We start from the raw sequence: 22,867 nt of genomic DNA on the forward strand, positions 1-22,867 counted from the left end.
GGGGGGAGGGGCGGCGGCCGTGGGGCTTGATGGGGGGCTGGGGGGTTTAGGGGGGGGGGTAGTGCCCCATTGCACCCCCCCCCCACCCTGCCGACGCCCATGGTCTATAGTCGACGTTTGAGTTTTAGTCTCTTCTCTTATGTCCGACGTGTTTGCACGCCTGATATCTCATGATGATGCCACGTACTAACTAGTTTGATTTGTATAACTTTCTCAAAACAATGGCACGACAGCACCTGAATCTATGTATAATACCAGACCCAGTCACAGTGCTCCTAACAGGTTCTTGACTCGTTTCTGTGCTTTTGCTCACGCGAATCATGTTAGAAATATGTTCTTCGATCAACTGATGAACGCACTTACGTTCAGTGTTTTCATGATACTCTGCACGGTGCGTGTCTTGCCGGTGGACGCGTGGCCGTAGACAAAGATGCATTGGCACGGTCCGCCGAGCGGCTGCAAGTGAAACCAGCGTTAGAAAGAAACTTCCAAAACGGGCCCTGTGCACTTACGTGACCCATCGCTGTTAGAATTGCCTCCACCTGCCTTTCTCGGCATGGATTTTGAGCTAGTACCGACTCCACGCCACCAAGATCCATGTTTAGCTTTCCCGTTTCGTTTCTAGCGCGCGCGGGAAAGGAAATAGACAAAGCCGCAGTCAATTGCACAGTCGTCGCCAGCCGACACTAGCCGTTAGTCGGCGTTTGCCGTTTGTCGCGGAAAAAGGCGGCAGAGAAAAGCTTTCGTAAAGCATTTAATTTGTAATATTCCTAAAAAGCGAGTGAAAAGTGAGGTTGTAGCTTGTGTAGTAAATTTGCCCAATACAGACGACTATGCTGATGACAGCGTTTTTCACAATATTACCAATATTACCGCCCTTGTAGCAAGCCTGTGTGATTGTGTGATTCATTGCTGCGTATTCACCGTTTCAGCAGTTTCAGTATCCCACCGGCAGCAGCTATCTACTGTTTTAGATAAGGCTTTTGCTACATCATTGCTCTCGCCCGCACGCTCCGTATTGTTCACTGAAGTGGCTGCCCAACAAGAAGCAGCTGCATCAAAACGTTAAAACACCGCCCCCTTTTCACCAGCTGCCGATTCGCTCCGAACCGTCACAAGTGGAGAACCACACAGTCAACTGACGTACGTATCACAGGAGCCTGAATTATTAGAACATGTTCTTCTTTTTTATTGTTGCACGGGATCGCGCGCGCGCGCGTGACTACTGAGCATGCTTCTGAGTTCCTTTACTCACCATCATGCATTCGAAACTTCATTATGCGTGTTATGATAAACCGGTCTTTAAAAATGATCTAATGTGTTAGCAAGGGTTTACAAAAGCGTTCGCACATACAAACCCTGTATTGATTGGTAATTATTATTTACAAGCGTGCGTGAGCTATGTCGATCGGACGCGAAACGAGGGCGAGCTGAAAAGTGTCGACGTCATGTGCGCGAAACTTGTGTGTCGACGCGCATTTCGCTTCTGGAATTAAGATCCGAGTCCCGTTTAAGTTCTATCGCGCTCTAATTTCGGACGCTACAGGTGTGTGAACCTGCACGGCGGCAGATAACTCGCAATATTAAATCTATGCTCATTCGAATTGTATCAAACGCGGCTTCAAACTTGTGCACATAATTTTGAATAGCAGATGTCTGTAAATATCGTGCCTTCCATAAAGCCACCAGTCTTGGGCTGCTGCGCATGTGCAAACATCTCGCCATTCTTTCATGACAAACAGCCCTCGTGACATTGGTGTGCACCCGAACTGGCGTTTGCATTTCGGCATAGCTTATGAACTGGCGAAGTGCCTAAACATAGCAGTATTAAGGTTTAAGCGTCACCTGTGTGATGCCTAAACTACAAAATGTGCACGCATTCCTCATAATTCCAAATATTTGGAAGCTAGATGCGATTTTAAATTTCCTTTGCCATGGTAACTATCAAGGCATGTGCACGTTGTAGTGAACTTTTCCTCCGGCCAATTGTGAGCATAGTGCTCCATGGTGTCTCATACTATATTCCTTATACGTGTTGTTTCTTATTGCACTACTATGGCATCATTAATATACATTGCGTAATAATAAAAAAAAAACAGATTTTTTTCAGCACTGCTCTACGAACGCTACAGTTTTCAGCATTAATTGTGCATCTTAGATGAGCATAATTTGTAGACATTTATGATTGATCGCACTTCTCTCTCTCTTTTTTCTTTTTTCAGGGAGATGCAAGGCATGTGGCTCCTGCTTACAGCTGTGCTGTGTTCCAGCACAGCGCATGCATTCAAGGCTGCTGTTTATGAGCACGTACAAAGTAAAGCCACGCCTACAGAGACAGCAGTTGCAGAAAATTTAGAGGCATACTTGTGGGCCACTGGAAATGCGTCCAGTGAGGTGAGTATCAAACGCAGTATTAAATTGCACCAAGGATTCACTTCAGCCATAACAATGGGAGAGTAATACAGAAATTCCGCTCTTTTACTCTTCACTCGGTGAAAGTAACTTTTACATTGTCATCGCCTGCTAGGGCTATTTTATTGCAGTTTAGTGCGTGGAAGTTTAGCACTACAGTGGCGATTACTATGCTGTCCAATATGTAGTGGATTTGCATAAATGCACCAACCGATACATTTGGCCATTTCCGTCTCATAGCGATGTCGCTTTGTAGCATAAAGAATTGGAGAGCCGCATGTGCAGCAGCCTTGTGGGTTGAGTTCCCTCTCCATTTGCGCGTCATCACTAAGAGTGTCCTCACGCCATTTTGTCCATCAGTTATGGTGAAAACAATCAATATGTTGTGTAATTTATTGCACTAGTCATAACGCTTGAGCATACATAATACGTAACGTAAATTTATTGCACTAGTCTTAACGCTTCATCATATATATCACGTAGGGTGGCAACATTATTTACACGCAACGTCGTAAGGGGCAGTTATCAAACACCTGCCAATACGAGTAAAAATTCGATCGATTGGTGTCCATAATACAAATGACTTATTCGAACTTATGCGGTGGTGCATCGTTGGCTGCAGAGCCTGAAGTGTGACTTTGCTTCTTTGTGTCGTCAGGCACGGAACTGTGGGTACTCTGCTGTGCCGGTTCTTGAATGGTACTGCTCGAGGCAGCAGCTGTGGTGCTAACTGCGGTCTTGCTACCTGCTGTTGCACTAGCTGCTGTGGCTGAACCACTTCTTGCAGTTTCATTCACTTGTTCAGGGGCAGTGCCCGACGGTTCTCTCGCTTCTTGATGCACATCTGAGCTTTGCTCTGGGTGGGCTGACACAATAGTGTGCACTGAAGCAGAAGTTGCCAATTTGTACACCGGAGTTCTACCGACACTCTCCGGTGTGGGAGCCAAGCTAGGCCCTTTTGTATGCTCTGCTCCGGCGCACTGAATCACAGCATACTCGCCAGTCACCATCCAGTCTGGCGACCTTTGTGCCACTTCACCGAGAATTGCTGGGTCTATGCCCGCCACAGTGTCTGCCTTGAGCGTGCGCAAGGCACACACGAACGTTGGCTCAAAGCCTCGCAGTGCCTGCTTGAAGGGAACCGTTGGATTCCAGCTGAGGTCACCGACAAGTTTTCTGTAGTTGAGATCTCCTTTAAAGAGTAGCAAATCGGCTGACTGCAACAGCTTGTAAAGGTCGGGCCGTCTTGTTGCCATCTCGGCATAGTCGAACGACTGTGTCCAAAAGACGTCGTCCATTACATACCACACTCCTTCCATGATTCGATGCTGGCAGCGTTCACTCAGAGCCTGCGTAGCGGTGTGATCGCTGTCTTCCATCTCCCGCAATGTCCAGAACAGGTCCCGCCGCATAACATCCGACACAAACCAAGGGATTGCCTTAACATGGATTGTCACTGTGCTTACGTATCTGGTCTCATGAAGGAAGTCTAGGAGGATCAAGTCAGTAGCCAGCTCGTAGCCTGAATTGTCCAGCACGCAATGTAGGTGGATTGCCTCGCCATCAAAGTTGCGTTCCCGGAGCCTGCATAGGTAGTGCATTAGCCTGTCGGCATGACTAGAAATGATGTACGGTCGCAGTCTTTCAGTCAGCTGCAGCGAGCCTGCTTGTGTTGAAGTGTCTGCACCAGAGGACAGCGAGAGGTCGCACCGGTTCCCCCAAAGCGACAGCTCAATGAGCCTGCAATGAGAAAGTATCAGCTCTGGTAACACACTTAAAACAACTTGCAGGTAATATCAGTGTGTTAAATGGTAGTAACATGTATTATAAAACATGGCAAAAGTGTTCTGAAAAGGTCTGCAAGACACCTGTGAAGCTTCCTCGATGGGTTTGCGCCAAATTTTCCCCCAAGAAAACTCCAAACCCCATATGCGCAATAATCCATGCGACAGCGACAAGTGACGCTAAAAGTGATGAAAGTGGCTGTCGCACAACTGATTGCTTAATCGATCCAAATCTAGAAACTGTCGCTCGTCGCCCGGAAGTCGTATGTGCGGCTATCCAATAGCAAGAGGCTGGAACAGGTTTATGTGAGTGACACACTACGGGCACTGCACAGAAAAAGCAAATAACGAAACGTTCACACGTGTCAGAGGAAAAAAATTTGTGCAAGTCTTCCAGAAGTATTTTGTGTCGCTTTGTACAATAAAACATATCGCTTTGCAATTTGATACCACTGGCATTACGTCACTTTCAGTACAGAGAGGCTGATTTCGTGCCATCAACACCAGAAATTCGTCGCCGAAGCCGTCATGTGAATGGGGTTTGGTTTGGTAAGCAACAGCTCACGCTATGGTGTCTACATCGCTGTCACATGGATTTTCATGCATATGGAGTTTGGCTTAAAATGTGACAGTGCTGTTTCTGTTATAACTTTTCTTTCTTGGATGCACCTTGTCATGGCAAGCAGCTGTGACCGTTATAAAGACCATCTTCAACCCTGCTTATTTCAGATATTGCTCATAACATAATCTTCACTGATCAGCTGCTCAGGTAGGAAGATCAACCCACCTGTACGTGGTTTGCTGGAGGGTCTCCAAAGTGGCATCTCGAGGAGTGTTCCAACGCAAGATGTCGCACAGGGTGCGCACTGCGTTGAATGAGCCATAAAGAGCGTCCCGCTTGAGCTTACTGAAGGGGTCGTAGTCTCTCAGCTTGGCTGTGAGCCGGAATGCTTCGAAGATGCGCCGATAGAAATAGGTCTCAATGTAGAGCCAGGGGGCCTCGTACCAGTGGGGTTCGCGACCATTTTTCGACGTGTACTCGTTCAGCACACTGTTCCAGGTTTCCGTATCTTCGAAGTCATCCTCTATGGGTATCATGGGCTTGTTGGTAACCATTTCGTTGCGCAGCCTGGCGAGGCGTCCCACAACAAGTTTGGTCTCCTCGCGTGCCTCGGGGCCCAGCACTCTCTCGATATCCATGCGGTCCCTGAAAACAGTGTCGATGACTTTCGTCAAGATGACTGGCAGCCTGTCGCGCACTGTTTTGTAAGCAAAGCTGTCTTTATACTTCGCACTGAGAGGCAGGAGCAGCGGAGCTCCTGCCTCCTTTTGGATTCGAGCATCTGCTGAACGATGCTTTGATGTCGCCAATGACCGCTTCCACCATGGTACCCTCGCCGGCTGCTCGTTTTGCGGCACCTTGATGTGTGGCTCCTCGTGTTGTTCACCTGGAGCCTCAACCGGAGGTTCAGTCGTAGGCTCAGCTGAAGGCCCTGTTGTAGGCTCAACTGGAGGTTCGGTCATAGGCTCAGCTGAAGGCCCGGTTGTAGGCTCAACTGGAGGTTCGGTCGTAGGCTCAGCTGGAGGTTCGGTCGTAGGCTGAACTGGAGGTTCAGTCGTAAGCTCAGCTGCAAGTTCTGTCGGAGGCTCACCGGCAGACGACTTAAGCGCGTCGGGCAGCCTTGCGGTGTCCGACGATGCGGAGGCGCGGTGCATTGAGGAAGTCGCCTTCTTTTCCTCGGTGAAGCCCTCATTTTCGGGTCCCAGGGAGTGTTCGCTGGGTGTGGAGGAGAACGGGCCCTTGTCCGTGTCGGACCGCCGTTCTCGCGATAGCAACTCTCGCGGCGTCGTCTTTCCGGAGGCGCTGTGCCACGCAGGCGCCACTGCACTGTTCGGCTGTACGTCCGCGTTAGCAGCTCCTTCCATCAACGCTGAGCTCGATAGTTTCTCCGGAGAGTCCCGCCGCGATTGGTTGCTGCGCGGGGCAGCGATTGGCATTTCCGTTTCGCTGGCAGGTCGCCGAGACGTTATTGGTATGGAACCTTCGGATGCGCCTTCGTTCTCTTTCTTGTCCCGTTCCGCCGCATTCGACGACTTTGACGAAGTCTGATCTTGCCGGTGCTTCTCTCGCGGCGCCGGTTCTGGTTTTTCTACGGGGTGTTGTTGAGGCGCAGATTTTTCCGAAACGCTGTCTGCGGGCGATTTGGACATCATTTGCTTACGTTCGGCGGCGGCGGCTGTGTCGATCGCCGCTAGTTGCGTTTGTTTTGAAGACGACACGATATCGACAGTTGTGCCATGCGACGATTTCGAGCTTTCTTGCCTCTCGCGCGGTGCCGGTTCTGGTTTTTCTGCGGGGTGTTGAGGCGCAGATTTTTCTGAAATGCCGCCAGACTTGCCGTCTGCGGGCGATTTGGGCACCAAGTGCTTACGTTCGGCGGCGACTCCGTCGATCGGCGCTAGTTGCGTTTGTTTTGAAGACGACACGATATCGACAGCTGCGGCTTGCGACGATTTCGAGGTTTCTGATACAGTTTTCGAGTGTCGCTGAATCGCGATTTCGACAGCTGGTTCCTGCGATGATTTCGAGCCTTCCGACGCAGTTTTAGGGTGTCTCTGACTCACGGCGGCACTGCCGTGGCTTTCCTGTGACCGATCTGAGCTTTTCGATTGCCGCGATTTGGGCGTAGGAGTGGCCATCGTCGGCTGCAATCGGCCCTGCGATCCTGCTAGGTTCGGCCCACCTGTCGTTTACAGAAATAAGCGAACGGTGGCGCTGATTGCGGCAATGACGATGGGACTTTTCATTGCAAAGCGAGGTCGGAGTTTCGTGAAATAGGTTGAACATGGCGGCCATGACGTATTAGCATAGAGTTAATATACTGACTCTAGAGGAAAAGCTGGGCCGCGAGACCTATAACCACAAGAACGCTGACATCTTGGAACGTTGTCATTCTTGCGATCACATATCAATCCTAAAGAAGCATCTGCACAATTAAAACCTTGCGGATATTGTTTTGTGTTTATTTTGAATTCCTCTACGAAAGAATACGACGGCTATTTATGCAATTTACTGCGCGCGGAAAGGAGCGTTTGCAAGCTGGTTAACTAGATGGCACCACCATATCAACACTCGCGAGTACGCGAGTGTGTGTGCTTGCGGCCGATTGCGCCGGTTTGCGCGTCGTGTTAGAGCCCCTGAAACTTCGTTCCCGACGTGTATCTCGTAGTTGTCATAGTGTCCCGTTGTGTGCGTTTTCTGTCGCCGCATACCACTCGACTTCACGTGACAGCCCTTTTTTCTTTCGAGCTGGAAACTTCAGTGCATCAGTGCAAACCAGGACGGACGGCAAAGAAGAGATGAGACAAGCCCTGAAAGTTATGTACGAACTAGTCGCAACCGATTTTTTAAATACTTTTTAACGGCGATAAAGCTTCGTGGGCCGTGTAACTTTAGTTTCGATTGAAGCTTTCGGGAGATGTCTCACTCACATTCGCCGCTGCATGCTGCAATCGACATTTATCTGCTTTACGGCTCTCTGCGCTGAAGTACGGCAGCAATGAGCTGAAAAAGAACGTGGATACAGGTGTCTCGCCATTGCAAGTTGAATCATTTGCTTCGAGCTGCGAATCTGTCGAGTGACCTTTGTGCCAGCGAACGGAGAAACTTTGGTAGGGAGTGCCTAGTAAAAACCATGCACAAACAGGTGGAAATTTTAACTGTTATCATCCGGACCACCTGCACAGACAACCGTACACTAACACACGGCTTCACGCATCAAAACACAGCTGATGTTCTCTGAACAGCGCGTAGCGGGCTTAGGTTGGTAGATTAAAACTGATTACTACCGTCAAATATAGCGAGCGTCTCAGGGTCTGGCAACGCTGGCAACGATCGTTTTGTTCCATCATGGCGGAACGCATGCGGTTATAGGTTTCAATGCATGGGCCCTATGGGGAGCTTTTCCTCTAGAGTCAGTATATTAACTCTATGCGTATTAGTATAATGGCTAGTGGGCGCGTGAAGCGGCAAGATTGAACTGAGGTGCATATTTAAAAAGCTAAGAATGTTGTCGTGAGTAATTTTGAGCTAACAGCAGCAACACTTCGCATGCCCATGATCATCTCATGATGATGTTAAAAAGTGTCAGAAGGCATAGCTTTCAACCAAACGCATGATGTCCTTGAGAGCATGCAGCTCCCACCCGCTATGCACCCGCTCTGACCACAGCAGTGATTCAAACTTTCTTGCGGGCCACGAGCCTGAACGAAACTTTGTAAACTTGTGTGACTGTATGTGTTATGTGGTTATCACTGTATATATCATAATCGTCACCCAGCACCTGGAGTAGCATGTCAGGCGAACAGCCAGGCAAACATCTCCAGCTTCATTAAAATGTTTATCTCTCTCTCTCAAACTGGAAAAAAAAATAATAATAGTAATAATTAAAAATCACAATTGAAGTTAAAGAAGCACCTCTGTGGTCTAAAGGTAGACAGCGAATTTCTTAAGTGTTTATTGCACGTAATTGCTGATAATGTGAATTCAACAGGAGTAAAGTACACGACTGCTGCTCTATCACCCATTGTGTTTCAGAGAAAAGATATCGGCACTTGTAACAGGTAGGTTCAGCTGCAGTATCAGAAGTGCCCATGTGCCCAACTCCATTCCCTTCTTTTTTTCCTTTATCAGCTCAGTCTTTTCGCTTACTAAAACTATGCATTTGGATGGAAGCTGGAGTTTATGGCACTTAAATAAAAAAGCATGCATCCCTGTGCAAGTTTTCTTCCCAGCTAGCTATGCACGCGTATCCATATTAAAATCAGGCGGTTAGCGACGATGCGTAATGGGCAGTGTAAAACCAGATTGCTTGCTAACTGCTTCAGTGTGTGCCTAATTTGAGGCTATAGTCTAGCAATGTTGCACACAATACTTCTCACTGTGACAAGCCTTGTAGCAGGTACATATATAAGGTTGGACAGGCAACTAAGATGGAATAAGTTGATCAAGGAAGCTTTTTTTTTCTTGTGGGCTCTATTTGCCGTTACACCTTAACATCAACAGAAGTGCAGTAAATGTCATGTCTATGCAATTATTGGCAGTTTTGATGAAGTTGATCATCTTCACATTCTTTCTTTTTGGTAAAATGAATGGAAAGTGTCACAAGTTGGTGTGCTCAAACACTTATGCCAAAGGAAAAATCTGCTATGTTAACTTGGGTATTTCTCTCGGTTTCTCATGATTTGAGGGAAATTGAGATCATTCCCATGAGCTAGAAGTATCAGAGGCCGATTGGCAACAGAATTGCCCTCTTTTTAATCAAACCTATGTATTCATAAGTTGGCATCCCCGATTGCAAGGTGTCTGGATGCTGACAAGGAAAATTCAAAGCTGCATATACCTTGACTCTTTGGAAAACTCAGTTGTGAGCAAGTACAGGCATTGGGAAACACTTATATTTTAATCTGATACTTTGGTCTTGAAAGGCCAAACATGGTGACATCGGCAACATGGAGCAAAATTTTCTGGTGTCCTGTAGCCTTTTATGATGTGACTCTCCTCATGAAAGACACGAACAGTAGTGCTGCCTCTGTTCCTTGTGACTACACCCGCATGTGAAAAATCTTAAGTGTTGCAGGAATTGAGCAAGTTGCCACATTGTGGTCTCGTGATGCAGCCACCTCCAGTATGCCAAAACCATGGCTAACTCATAAAAACAAGCTTTATGGTAAATTACTTAGGACACTCTTATGCTTGTCAATATTTTTTTTCTTCTATGGTTTAGAAGACATTGGTCATCATTGAATGCAATAAAAAATAGTGTGAGTGCTGACTGTGTAGTTCATCATCTTCACCTGTACATACCCGTAATCATCATCATCATCGTTTGTCTCGCCGCGTGTTCTGCGTTGGCTGTCGTAGCACTAGTATATAATATCTATTATGTGTTTGCAGTGTGCATTCACAGTTGCACTAATTTTTGCATGAGTTTTTGCAATGGGGAAGATGTAACCGGAGAATAGATGCAGAAAGTTTTTCAGTTCTCATTTTTCTCCTGACTTTGTGCAGAAGGCAGACATCATCGTTTTTCCGGAAGACGGCATCCTCTATCGATTGAAAGACCGTGAAGAAGTTGCCAAATGGGCTGAGGACATTCCGGACCTTGGCGTAATGGCCTGTGGGTCTCAGAACATGTCACTTCTTTCCAACCTGAGCTGTATGGCGCAAAGTAACAGCATATACCTGGTGGCCAACCTCATCGATAGAAAGCCCTGTGCGAACGAGACATTGACCACAGCTGTCACCGCGACAAGGTCAAGTATTTCAACCACTAACGGGCCTTCAGACCGCAACGGCCCACTGTCGCAGGTAGGCAGGGTTGCATGTCTCTCACAGTGTTGGATTGCTGCCTGCTCTTGGAGACACGCTCTCACAGAAATTTTTTCCTCGATAACATCAAGTTAGGATCTGTGAACTAAACTTTGTATTTATAAGCACTAGTTCTTTGTAATATTGAACTAGGTGCACGTAAAGAACCCAGGTGTCGAAATTTCCGGGCCCTTTCGGTTCTAATCAATCGGTTTTGGACGTTAAACCCGTATATATTTTTGAAACAAGGTAGGGAGGGGGTAGAGTGTGAGCATAGTTTCTTACAATACTTATTAGAGGGAACTCTGGCGCTAGTGTCTGGAAGCTGCAATGCACAGCGCTTCAGCCAGCATGGGAATGATGGATAGTACACGGATTTGTCTAAACTTCGTTCTTTTGGCTCCATTTGGCTTCGTGTGGCCTGCAGCCGCTTTGTCGCAAGACGAAGTTCAGCAAACATTCAGCAGTTCCACTTCACCACCTTAGCCGTTTTAGGCTCACCAATTCAAATCGGCTCACGAAGTTCACAACAAGTTCCATTTGTTTATTCTGAAACAAACACCAAAACACAACAATAAACAAAGCCATAAGTGCGTTCGAAGCCGCAAGCACGAAGATTAGGCAAATCCGTGTACTAGCCATCATTCCCATGGTGGCTGAACGATCACAGCGCCAGAGCTCCCTCTAGGTAATTGTAGGAAACTCTATGGGTGTGAGTACATCGACATTGAAATCAATGCGGTAGGATTACTGTGGCACTCACCGCTAAGCTGCCAGTGTAGTAACTATGTGCAGCTGTTACGTCATCCACTTCACTTGCCTTGCTTCATTGTGTGTTCTTCTATGTGTCAGCAAAGGCAGCACTGATTGAGCATGATATGGCATAGATTATAACGCTGTGCGCCTAAAAGCCTAAAAGTCCTGGGCTGATACATATTTTCTGTTGGGCCCAAGCCTGAGCTGGGCACTCGTCTTTGAGCACACGCAGACATTCTGCATAGATCCAACGCATTCTTTGCCGAGCCAAAGCGGAAGGTTTAAAAAAATCTGGCGATAGTTATGTCGGCAAGCTAAACAGAGGATCGTTGAAGTATTATTTCTTTTTTTGTTTCTGTATAGAGGTCAATTGGACTCCCCTAAAAGGAAAAAAAATTATACTAAGAGGCAATTTTGATAGCATCTTACTGTTAATGCTGTTGATACAATTGCTTTATTGCAGTTATCAACTAGAAACATTTAGAAAAGGTTCTACATACATCGTTCTTCTCTCAGTCTTCTTCTACTCCAAAAATTGCTGTTGTTTCTTATATTATTTGAACGGGACAAATATTTGCAAACTTTGATTAGTGATTCGAACTCTAATGTTGAGTACAAATTGAATAGCATAGGCTACTTGATTAGTGATCATAATTCTGAATGTTCACAAGCGTTTAGTTAGAGCACATCATGTTTTGAGATTAAATGCAAGGGGCACATGGCGTTTGTGGTGGTCTTCTTTTGAGTAACAGTATTGATGTGAAGGGTAGGGAAATGCAGCTGAGGATATATCAGCGCTTTAGATGGAGTGCTGGGGGTTAGGTTAATTGCAGGCATAGGAGGGGCTCATCTGGTGCAAGCTTGAGGCACCTGAAGATTTCTTGGAAAGGTTATCGGCATTACTAAGGAAACTTGTATATGTTGCCCTCTTTCCTGCACTTGGTGTAAGTGCATGCAGCACATGTTATGGCAATGACAGCTAGCCGTGTGGATGTCTCGTGCACGCTATGCAATCTGATGTGTGCTGGCATGGCAGTGATTCCACTCCTGCGCCAACTGCGCCAAAGTGTACAAAAATGGATTTACTGCAACATCCTGATAATAATGATGGAAGTTGCACCAAACTGTGCCAGAGTCTCAGGTTTGGGGGCGTCTATCACTGGCATTCGCACTGCCGGTGCATCAGAACATGTGCAGCTTGATTTTAGGGTCGCCAAAGTCACAACCACGAACCAAGAATTATTCTGCTGAATAAACAGCACTCACGTGTGCATCCCGAGTAAGTCACGATGCCATGCATGGTGCCGACACAGCTTCTGTTGTGCAAGTCGGCTCGACGGCAAAACGCACTGTCCGCAGGGGCTCATGACATCTTGGCCAATCGGTAGCTTGAAAGTGTGGCGGCGATTCATCGGCGGACGTCGTCTGTTCCAGAAACGCTGCTGGTAGCTTGTTTCAAGGTGTTGAACGACACGTAATTAAATCAATGTTCACTAATAACTACACGTGTGCCACTAAAATGTCTGTTACTTAAGGTAAGACGGCGCACAAGCTGATACACGAAAGCTTGCAGTGAACACAAGCATCGTGCCAGCATCAATACGCATCACAACTTAGAGAAGCGCTTTTTCGAATAGTATGCGTCCGAGTCGCCGACGGCGACAGAAGCAAAAACGAAGAAGTGAAGGGTGGGGAGACAGCAGGCAGCTGGGGCGCCGCCGATGGGAAAAAAGATCACAAGGCATAAGGAAGGGGGTATATGCCGCCGCCGTAGTCCCGCACGACGGATACCAACAGCATAGAGCCACACTTACGCAAAGAATAGAGACGAACTTCGGAGCAACACGGTCTATATAAGGACAGAATTGTACTAGTAGGCGCGTTGCTTATAAATGTACCGTGCTTGTAATCAGCCAAGCCATTTTAAAAATACTGCTTTATTGTTAAATTCAAGGCTCTGACTTACTAATGTTCGAGGCTTGAAAAACAGCACTTAGACGAAAACATGATCTATTTTCGGAAAAAGACTTAATTCCATTTTCATTCCATTCCATGCAAAAGTCACTTAATTCCATTCCCATTCCATTCCTCCAAGCGTTGTCCCCATTCCATTCCGGGGTTGTGAAAATGTGGAATGATTCCAGAGTCATTCAAATTCCTTAGTGGCAACTTCATAAAGTACAATTTTATTGATCCAGTATTTTGTAGGGGTGTGCGAATATTCGAAATTTCGAATATTTTTCGAATAGTGTTTGCTATTCGATTCGATTCGCACTGGAATTTTACTATTCGAACTATTCGAACTTCCCAAAAACAGATACAGTCAACGTCTGATTGAAAGTGACCTCCTCAGATTTTCAGTATGCTTCACCTCATTACACTCTCGTATTGCGGCAAAGCTGCCTTTCAAGCTCCGTTGCGGTCGAACTTTGCCAAGACACAGTCAACGTCCGATTAGAATGGTCCCTAAATTTTTCTATATGCTTCATCTCATCACACCCCGGTATTGCGGCAAAGCTGCCTTTCGAGCTCCGTTACGGTCGAATTTTACCAAGACACAGTCAACGTCCGATTGGAAGTGGTCCCTAGATTTTCAGTATGCTTCACCTCATCACACCTCGGTATTGCGGCAAAGCTGTCTTTCACGCTCCGCTACGGTCGCCAATGTATTAACTCAAGAAAACGCTGGTTCCAACTTGGAGATGAAAGATGTGGCAGAGGTGGGGGCTCAATTAATGCTGTTTTGGACCTGAAATTTGGGCAGGAAGTCCGAAAAATCGAAAGCCGAAGCTTTTTAGCATCCAAAATTTCAGACGTTCTTATATGTCGACGTCTACAAGGTAGATTTGGAACTCCGGACTTGAAGGGAGCACGCCCTTGTCCGCCGCATCAGTTGGGCTTCCACAGAAGTTGAAAGAGGAGGAGAGGCTGAGAAAATGGCATCTTTGCCTATCACGTGTGATGTGTTGTCGGCAACACTTTGGTTGCACCAAATCATGTACATAAATACAATTCGGCCTCTACATTGCCTCATTCTTGATAAGACAACTATGAAACACCACCTCGCCAGCGCTTCATCAACCTAGCGAAAAGAAACACTTTCATGTTGCTATCTCATAAGAATATGCTTAGGAATCCTCTCAAACTTCTTTTTCTGCAATTACACTTCGAAGTATTCGAAAAATATTCTAGAAATATTCGGGAAATATTCGAAAAATATTCGATTCGATTCGCACTCACACTTCAATATTCGAATTCACTTCGCACCCAAAATTTTGCTATTCGCACAGCTCTAGTATTTTGTTCATTTGCTAGTGTCGAAAATAATCGCTGAAGCGGTTATTATAGATGCCCTATTTTTGCATTATCGAGTGAAATATGGAGTGCTCCTGAGATGATTCTCTCCATGAGATTTGCTATGAATAAAAATATTTCTAGCTCTTCATGAGAGCCCCATAATAATTATTCAGGCACTTGAACGTAAATGTAACTTGCTTCTCCAGTGCATTGCAGGATGTGCAATTAACTGGTCCAGAGTACTCCCAGATGTAAAATTACCCGCTCCAAAGTGCTCCAAGATGGAAATTTTTGCTGCTCCAAAAATTGCTCCAAATCAGAAGTCCTTGGTAGCATCACTGTGGCATGGTCTTTCTCGGTAGAGGTGCACTCATTCAAATGTGCGGACTGCAGGAAATGGTTGTTTGAACAGAGCACTGACTGGATTTTTATTTTAGTATCGTATGACCATGGTTACTGTTAACTTGGTTAACACATTTCTATTTGTGAGCTTGGTGTTTTACGTTTCACAGTCCTGATTTCTTTTTTTTCTTGGAACGAAACTAAGGACTCTGTTGTGCCGGACAAAAAGGAATTGGATGGATTGGATAAACTTTTATTTCGTCCTCCAAAACACAGATCACTGTGTCGCAAAGCAACTTATGCAACATTGAGATATGAGAGAATGAGAGGTGCACTGTTTGAAGAAGAAGCTTAAGTTTGTGTTGTCTCAAATGTGCCCATGGTAATGAAGGAAGCAACAGCATAGTAGTGTGAGCACATACGGGCATCATCTGCCTCTTTTGTACTACTATGCCAGCTATCCGAAATCATGCAAGGAATCGCTCCTCAATGAAACACTGAGCAATTCTGGAAGCTTGACTAATGTAAGGATACCTAGTGAATGTTTGTCCATGCCTGACATTTGGCACCTCATTCGTTGGTTTTGTCTGTGCCAGTGCCGTTATCTGTAGCCTAGCAAGAAGCTTCCTGTAGGTGCACTTGGGGTGTGTCGCATTGAGTCGCAGTGTGCTGAGAACAAAGAAAAGCTAACTCTTGCCCCCTTGTGCCCGAGTTATCTACCTACGCCCTCGGGTGGCACTTGCATTGAAAGATTCACACCTCTTTTGTCGCAGTTGCATAAATACGACACTGACCCCCACAACAGTGTTTGTGTCATACTGGAAAATGGAATTTAACAAAATGTGAGAGCATTGAAGGAAGGTGAGATGAGAGTCGAGCTTATTGAAACATTTCAGCAAAAATCATAGGGAAAAACTGGACTTGCAAGGGGGCATACATTGCAGAGAACAGGTGGAACAAGCGCAGTACTCGAAAAAGTCGAAGGTATAGTAGACTCTCAGTGAACAGAAATTCTTTAAATGGAATTGCAGAATAATTGGAATTAACTGCCTCTAATATGATTGGTTTCATGATTGAATTCTGTACCTCTGTTCATCTCTCAGTAAATGGCAGTCCTGTTAAACAGAACCTATTTTCACGGCCCCTTCAATTTCCATTTAATGAGAGTCTTCTGTAGTTTGTTGTGCTGAGAACCAGATGAAGCAATTTGCAAATGCAGGGAGAGTGCAGTTGCATGAAAACGTTAACTGTGGACCATTAATGAGGCCTTTATTATGCGAGTAGATTTATTAAGTAGGACAACTGAATAATTAATTAGCATGCTGGTGCTAGTCATTCTTTACAGCTGTGCTCATTGAAGTGACATTATTGGTGTGTTGTCTTTTACCTAAAAATACTATGATCACTACATTCCATTGGCATTCAAAAGGCTGCTGTCTTATCTGAACTGAATGCACTGGTTGTGTAATCTTGCACATGCTGCTGATAGAGACTTTCTCCATAAGCCGTTGTATTCTGCCTACCACCAGGTACCACAAGAACCACTTGTTCGTCGAGCCCTTAATGAACCCTGCTGACCCATACGAGTTTGCAGTCTTCAAAACGGACTTCGGTGCCCAGGTGGGCCTTTTCATTTGTTTCGATGTCCTCTTTGCCGAGTCATCTCTGCTTGTCGAGAAGCACAACGTCACCCTGGGTGTCATGAGCAGCTGGTGGTTCGACGAGCTTCCTGGCTGGTACTCGGTTGGAGTGCAGCAAGCCTGGTCCATACACAATGGAATTCCTCTGCTGGCATCGGGAATCCAGCGACTTGAAATGTAAGCAGCTGCGTTTGTTCAACATTTCTTACTAATGGGAGCAGCTTTTGAGGTGGGCAACGTCAATCTTCAGGTTGTCAAATGACACAAAGAAAATTACGTAAGATCTGTGCATTTTCTACAGTCTCAAAAACATTTGTCGAAAATGAGCAGTCATGTGCAGATGTCAAATATGTGAACAGCATAAGTGCTGAACTTTACTCTGCTAACATCCACCATTGTTATCAGCAGGCTTGGGTATGGCAGTTGTGATGGCTCCAAGGCATGTTATCTATGCTCTAAAGAAATACACCGCTGCATAAGTTTTTGTGTGGCTGCTTTTGTACCCTCAGGAACTGCTGTGTCATAACCAGTGTCACCATACAACATCTCATCTCATCCTAACACAGAACAAATGTGCCCGAAATTGCATTGTAGGATGTCACTGCTGGTACGATGCACAGTCATGCAGCTGAGCATAGACTCGCATGGTGTTAACTGATCCAAGATCAGTACAAGCTGTGTACACTCCAATAGGAAATGACTCCTTACAAACACTTTGTTTCACTCCTGCATTGTTAAGTTCTTGTCATTGCCATAGGCAGATATGGGGGATGTACTGCTTTCATCTGTAGGTGATCTTGTTCAGTTAAAGGGACACTAAAGAGCAAAACGATTTTTCTCATATTAGTAAAGTACTCTTTCACGATACCAAAAACACCACGCTTGCTGCGAGAAAACACTTAGTAAGCGAGAAAACGCGCAGAAACAAAATGTGAGTGGCGACGCCACCTTGAAGTTTCAGCACCATTTGCCGTGACGTCACATGTTTTGGCGGTGCCTACTAGGGACTACGTAGTTCCTAATCGGTGAAAATGAAGCACATTGTCCTCTGAGGGGGCCATTGACTTAACAGACCAAGTTTGGGGCAATTTTGTTGAGCCAATGGTGCCAAAATACGATAAATACACTTTGAAATCCGTGACATCATGCGGGGAGATATCGGTGCAAAATTTTTAAAAATGAAACTTTGAACTTGATTTTCTCCTCTATTAATAAACCTATGATGGCGAAATTAACGACATTAAAGTTTTCAGAGCACAATTTATCGATCTAAACCGATTCATTGTTTCTCTTTAGTGTCCCTTTAAGTCTTTAATGCCATCTGTATATTTTTGATGTAAAAATGTTTAAGAATAACAAATTATTTTTGTCAATTCTGTGATGTCATTAAATTGAAATTTCGCTACAGTTAAACCTCATATAACGAATGAAGGGGGCGCCGCAATTTGTTCGTTACAGTACGTTACAGTTCGTTACACGCAATATTTTGTTATAGCCACAGTGTGCATTAGTAACTGCAAATGTTATGCACTGTACTTACTCGAAACAAATAGCAGGTGAAATAGCATCTTGCCGCATTGCGGTACACAACAAAATAACTGCATTCCGGGGATAAAAATGAAAAGTCACGCACCTACTTTATTGCAGTTCAAAATGCATAACTCGTATTTCAAACAGACCTAGCTGCAAAGAAATCCGTAGTTGACGTTGATGCATCTTCCTGATGCGAACAATGGCTTGCTCAGCTGCAGCCACTATGCTCACGCCATCTTCGCCGCCCTCGTGAGCTGAGTTTTGAACTGCTAAATACAGTTGTCATGTTGCGCACTGTCGTGACATTGGCTCAAAATTTTATTTCCCAACAAAATTGTTTGTTAAATCCCGTAACAGGCAAATTTTACCGTTTGACTGTATATTTTCAGATGGTTACTACACAAAAATGTCACCGAAAAAGCTTCACTTATACTAATTCTCACTGAAAATGGATGCCTATGAATTTAACCAAGTTTCCTTTTTTGCAAAGTGTCACACATGAGCTGTTATGCAGGGGCTCCCTGGGAAGCGGCATATACGCTGGACTCCGTGGTCCACTCAACTACACCTACAGCCCGGATGGAAAGAGCAAGCTGCTGATGGCCGACCTGTCTAACGCCACATCACTGAATCCCAGGTGCTTTACTCATGTTTGCTCGTACACACTTGTTGCACTCGGGAATACTGAGAGCGAAACAGCACTGAGTCAAAATAAACGGGCAGACTATGGTATACAGTCGAATCCCGCTATAACGAATACCGCTACAACAAAATTTCCGCCACAACGAATAATCTTCTATTCCCCGCCAGCCGCCCATAGAAAACAATGCGAAAAATGTCTCGTCACAACGAATACTTTTTCTCGGTATTTCCACTTGAACGAAGTTTTCTCGAGTGCCACCACATAAGGAAAAGGAGCTTGCCTAGGATTGCTGCGAAATTCCACTAGAAACTCGACCATTTCTCATTGCCAGAGCCGTGCAGCCGTATCGCAAGACCCGTGTCTTCATTGGAGACGTGCTTTCTGCCACCACACGCACACCGTGGTAAATTTTTCGCCATTGAGGTGCTCGGCGACAGATCGTCCATCCGCCATAATGCTGCCGGCGGGTTTGATGCGCATGTGGGTCACGCAAGAATCGTTCTTCAAGAACTCCTGCCATGTTTTTGACGTAGCTGTCAAAACAAAACTACTGCTCGTCGTCACCCTGCAATCGTGAATGACATCCATGGCCTTTTGAAGGCATACGCGCAGCCATCGCGCGGCCAACGCGCACCTACTAGTCCAAGCGTAACTACATCCTGCCGCAGCCGCTGCGAACAGAAATGCGGTTCACGAAAGTACGCGTGCATCCAACGTACGCTCACCGACTCAAAGCAATGCTGCGGTCAAAGCCGCGGTAGATGCGATCATGGATAGCAACGACGCAGTTCTGAAGGCTTGCGCATGGCCAGCGCGCACAGATTGAAAACGGGACTACCGTTTGCCGCACCCGCTGCGCAGAAAACTGCGGTCGCTATCGTCGCGGTCATCGATAGCGAATACGCTCAAGTACGCAGCTAACACATCGGGAGAAAGATTAAAGACAATCAAGTCGTAAAACAGCACGAAGCGTTTCGGCTTTCCTTTCGCTCGCTGAGCTTCGGCACTTCGTTTTCAGTTAGCCTCTAGCGAACTTTGGCACTCTCCTTCATGGTGCTACGTGCTCGGCACGCTTCGAGGGTTGCCTGCATATTGTATTTGCTTGTGTATAACCCATGTGTATAACCCATGTGTATAACTCGCCTGTTGACACAAAGCCCGCCTTCCTTGCACTGTCGTGAAGCCAACTTGCGCACCGAAATTCGCGTATAACCCGCACCCCGAGTTTAAAGCTAAATTTTCTGTATATTTCGTGCATTTTATACGCAAGAAAATTAGGGGTGTGCGAATATTCGAAATTTCGAATATTTTTCGAATAGTGTTTGCTATTCGATTCGATTCGCACTGAAATTTTACTATTCGAACTATTCGAACTTCCCAAAGACAAATGCAGTCAACGTGCGGTTGAAAGTGACCCCTTCAGATTTTCAATATGCTTCACCTCATTACACTCTCGTATTGCGGCAAAGCTGCCTTTCAAGCTCCGTTACGGTCGAACTTAGCCAAGAGACAAAGTCCGGTTGAAAGTGGTCCCTAGATTTTCAACATGCTTCAACTCATCACACCCCCGTACTGTGGCAAAGCTGCCTTTCAAGCTCCGTTACGGTTGAACTTAGGCAAGAGACAACGTCTGATTGGAAGTGGTCCCTAGATTTACAATATGCTTCACCTCCTCACACCCCCGTATTGCGGCAAAGCTGCCTTTCAAGGTCCGTTACGGTCGAACTTAGCCACGAGACAGTCAACGTCCGTTTGGAAGTGGTCCCTAGATTTTCAATATGCTTCACCTCATCACAGCCCCGCATTGCGGCAAAGCTGCCTTTCAAGCTCCGCTACGGTCGCAAATGTATTAACTCAAGAAAACGCTGGTTCCAATATGGAGATGAAAGATGTGGCAGAGTTGGGCGCTCAATTAATGCTGTTTTGGACCTGAAATTTGGGCAGGAAGTCCGAAAAATCAGACGCCGAAGCTTTTTAGCATCCAAAATTTCAGATGTTCTTATATATCGACGTCTACGAGGCAGATTTGGAACTGCGGACTTGAAGGGAGCACACCCTTGTCTGCCACACCAGTTGGCCTTCCACAGAAGTTGAAAGAGGAGGAGAGGCTGAGGAAATGGCATCTCTGCCTATCATGTGTAAAGTGTTGTCGGCAACACTTTGGTTGCACAAAATCATGTACATAAATACAATTCGGCCTCTACATTGCCTCATTCTCGATAAGAAAGACAACTATGAAATATGACCCCACCAGCGCTTCATCAACCTAGCGAAAAGAAACACTTTCATGTTGCTATCTCACAAGAACATACTTAGGGATCCTCTGCAACTTTTTCTGTAATTTCACTTCGAATTATTTGAAAAATGTTTGAGAAATATTCGAAAATTATTCGAAATTATTCGATTCGATTCGCACTCAATCTTTATTATTCGAATTCGCTTCGCACCCAAAATTTTTGCTATTCGCACAGCTCTAAAGAAAATACATTCACACGGTGTGTGGCCAAGTATGTCCGAGTTAGCAAGAATTCAATGCAAAAGACAATGCAAGCGCTTGGCGGGACCAAAGAATGAGTCATAATTATCAGATCATCAGATCTTCCTTTCGTGGTCTATAGATGAAATTTCGCTGCAACGAAATTCTGCGACAACGAACTTTTTTAGCGCATCCCATCAATCTTGTGTAGCGAGATTTAACTGTATCGTTTCTGCAAGTTTCTCAACCTCTCCTGGCCAAAGATCAGCTATTGCTAGAAAAAATTGCTGTTTAAGACTTAGTTGCCCATCCTCAGCACATCTCGTACGCTTTGAAATGGCACGGCTGGCGTTGCTGCAATGGATATCAACTTTTGTGGCACTGTTCACGTCTTCTCTTTGCAGTAAAAGCCTACAAAAAATTGTCAGATGTAGATTTTTGAGTACGAAATGTGTGTGGGTTGCACTAAGTAGGTTTTGGCCAAACTTTTGCAGAGCCACGCTGGGACTCATGAAACTTGATTAGCCCTACTATCACTACTTATCAAATAGCGAGAAGAAAAGGAAAACAGAGCCATCTAAAGCTTTTGCACAAGCTCAACAGGTGTGTTCATACATGCAACTGCTTTGCCCAAAGCACTGACTGCATGTCAGGTGAAAGAAACGGTAGTAAGAAGGTATACAGACTGAATCACACTTGTACAGAGTGGCCACTCGGCTGCTTCAGCCTTCCTTTTTTCGAAAAAAAAAAAAAATGCGCGGGTAACGATGCCGTAATGATACCAAACATAGCCGTACCGCATGCTAGATTCTTGTGCTATAATTCAAGCACAAACACAAGCTTGTAGCTTACGCGAGGTAGCAGCTGTGGATGGCGGCAGTGTCCACAGCCACGGACTCGACCGCTCCAGACAAGTGTGACTGTACATGTCATGTTTAACTCTGAAAAGGAAACAAGCGAGAAGTAATAATAATGATGGTTGATGGAACTCGTGTTGCCCTGTTCGACATAATGTGATTGCAGTTTGCGTGTGGCATTGAAAATAGCGGTATTGTGCAGCACAATTTTCCCTGTGCACTAAGGAGGAAACAAATTTATTTTACATTTTACACAGATACAGACACTGCCGGTGCTTCCATGTGCAGTAGCCTACAGCACAAGAAAACTTGCTGAAGAAACACATCCAAAGTATTGACAGTCATTTCACTGGTGAACAGACCTTGCAGGGAGGTTTGAATGCCACGTTATACAGTCGTACACGGATATATCGAACTCGAAGGGGATCGCGAAGTAGTTCGATATATGAAAATTCGATATAAAAAAATACAGGCCCCGAGACCATACCAGTGGCGGATGATCACCTACAATCGGCACATTCAAGAATGGCAACTATTCCGCACAGACGATGCAACAGAATGTTTTATTTGTGCGAAAAAAAATCGTTTATCTTGGCCTGCTTCTTCGCCTTCGAAATGAAGTTGAAGACGCTGGCTTCAGTCTTATCGAGGCCGTCAAGGTGCAACAGCCCGGTTCCCTCCATGTTGCCGCAAAAACGGTGAATCTAGCTGAATGCTGCTGCCACTTCAGCGGCGGAGTACGCGCGTGTAACCGCCA

General features: G+C 45.7%; 3 protein-coding genes across 3 annotated transcripts in view; 1 reads left to right on the forward strand and 2 right to left on the reverse strand.

Moving 5' to 3' along the window:
• LOC125757885 (origin recognition complex subunit 5-like) overlaps positions 1-617 on the reverse strand; it is a 6,995-nt gene extending 6,378 nt beyond the window's left edge. The window contains exons 1-2 of the mRNA XM_049414195.1: positions 513-617; positions 364-456 (exon numbers count right to left, since the gene is read on the reverse strand). Coding sequence (XP_049270152.1) covers positions 364-456; positions 513-599 — 180 coding nt within the window. The 5' untranslated portion in view covers positions 600-617. The remainder of the gene's footprint in view (positions 1-363; positions 457-512) is intronic.
• A 515-nt stretch (positions 618-1,132) lies between these two features.
• LOC119387557 (pantetheine hydrolase VNN2) overlaps positions 1,133-22,867 on the forward strand; it is a 29,604-nt gene continuing 7,869 nt past the window's right edge. The window contains exons 1-5 of the mRNA XM_049414196.1: positions 1,133-1,147; positions 2,223-2,394; positions 10,267-10,566; positions 16,426-16,778; positions 18,649-18,771. Of these exons, the coding sequence (XP_049270153.1) occupies positions 2,227-2,394; positions 10,267-10,566; positions 16,426-16,778; positions 18,649-18,771 (944 nt within the window). The 5' untranslated portion in view covers positions 1,133-1,147; positions 2,223-2,226. The remainder of the gene's footprint in view (positions 1,148-2,222; positions 2,395-10,266; positions 10,567-16,425; positions 16,779-18,648; positions 18,772-22,867) is intronic.
• On the reverse strand, positions 2,504-6,909 carry LOC119387556 (uncharacterized). Its single transcript, XM_037654983.2, has 2 exons — positions 4,984-6,909; positions 2,504-4,152 (listed from the first exon to the last, which is right to left on the reverse strand). Exons 1-2 carry the CDS (start codon positions 6,894-6,896, stop codon positions 2,997-2,999), a joined length of 3,069 nt encoding a protein of 1,022 aa, XP_037510911.1. The 5' UTR covers positions 6,897-6,909; the 3' UTR covers positions 2,504-2,996.

The sequence above is a fragment of the Rhipicephalus sanguineus genome, chromosome 3 (genome assembly GCF_013339695.2).
Source record: "Rhipicephalus sanguineus isolate Rsan-2018 chromosome 3, BIME_Rsan_1.4, whole genome shotgun sequence".
Lineage (NCBI taxonomy): Eukaryota > Metazoa > Arthropoda > Arachnida > Ixodida > Ixodidae > Rhipicephalus > Rhipicephalus sanguineus.

Coding starts and splice junctions, on each gene's coding strand:
- LOC119387556 (XM_037654983.2), bottom strand. CDS start 6,896: ATGGCCACTCCTACGCCCAAATCGCGGCAATCGAAAAGCTCAGATCGG. Junction 4,153..4,983: donor CTCCAGCAAACCACGTACAG/GTGGGTTGATCT, acceptor TTCTCATTGCAG/GCTCATTGAGCTGTCGCTTT.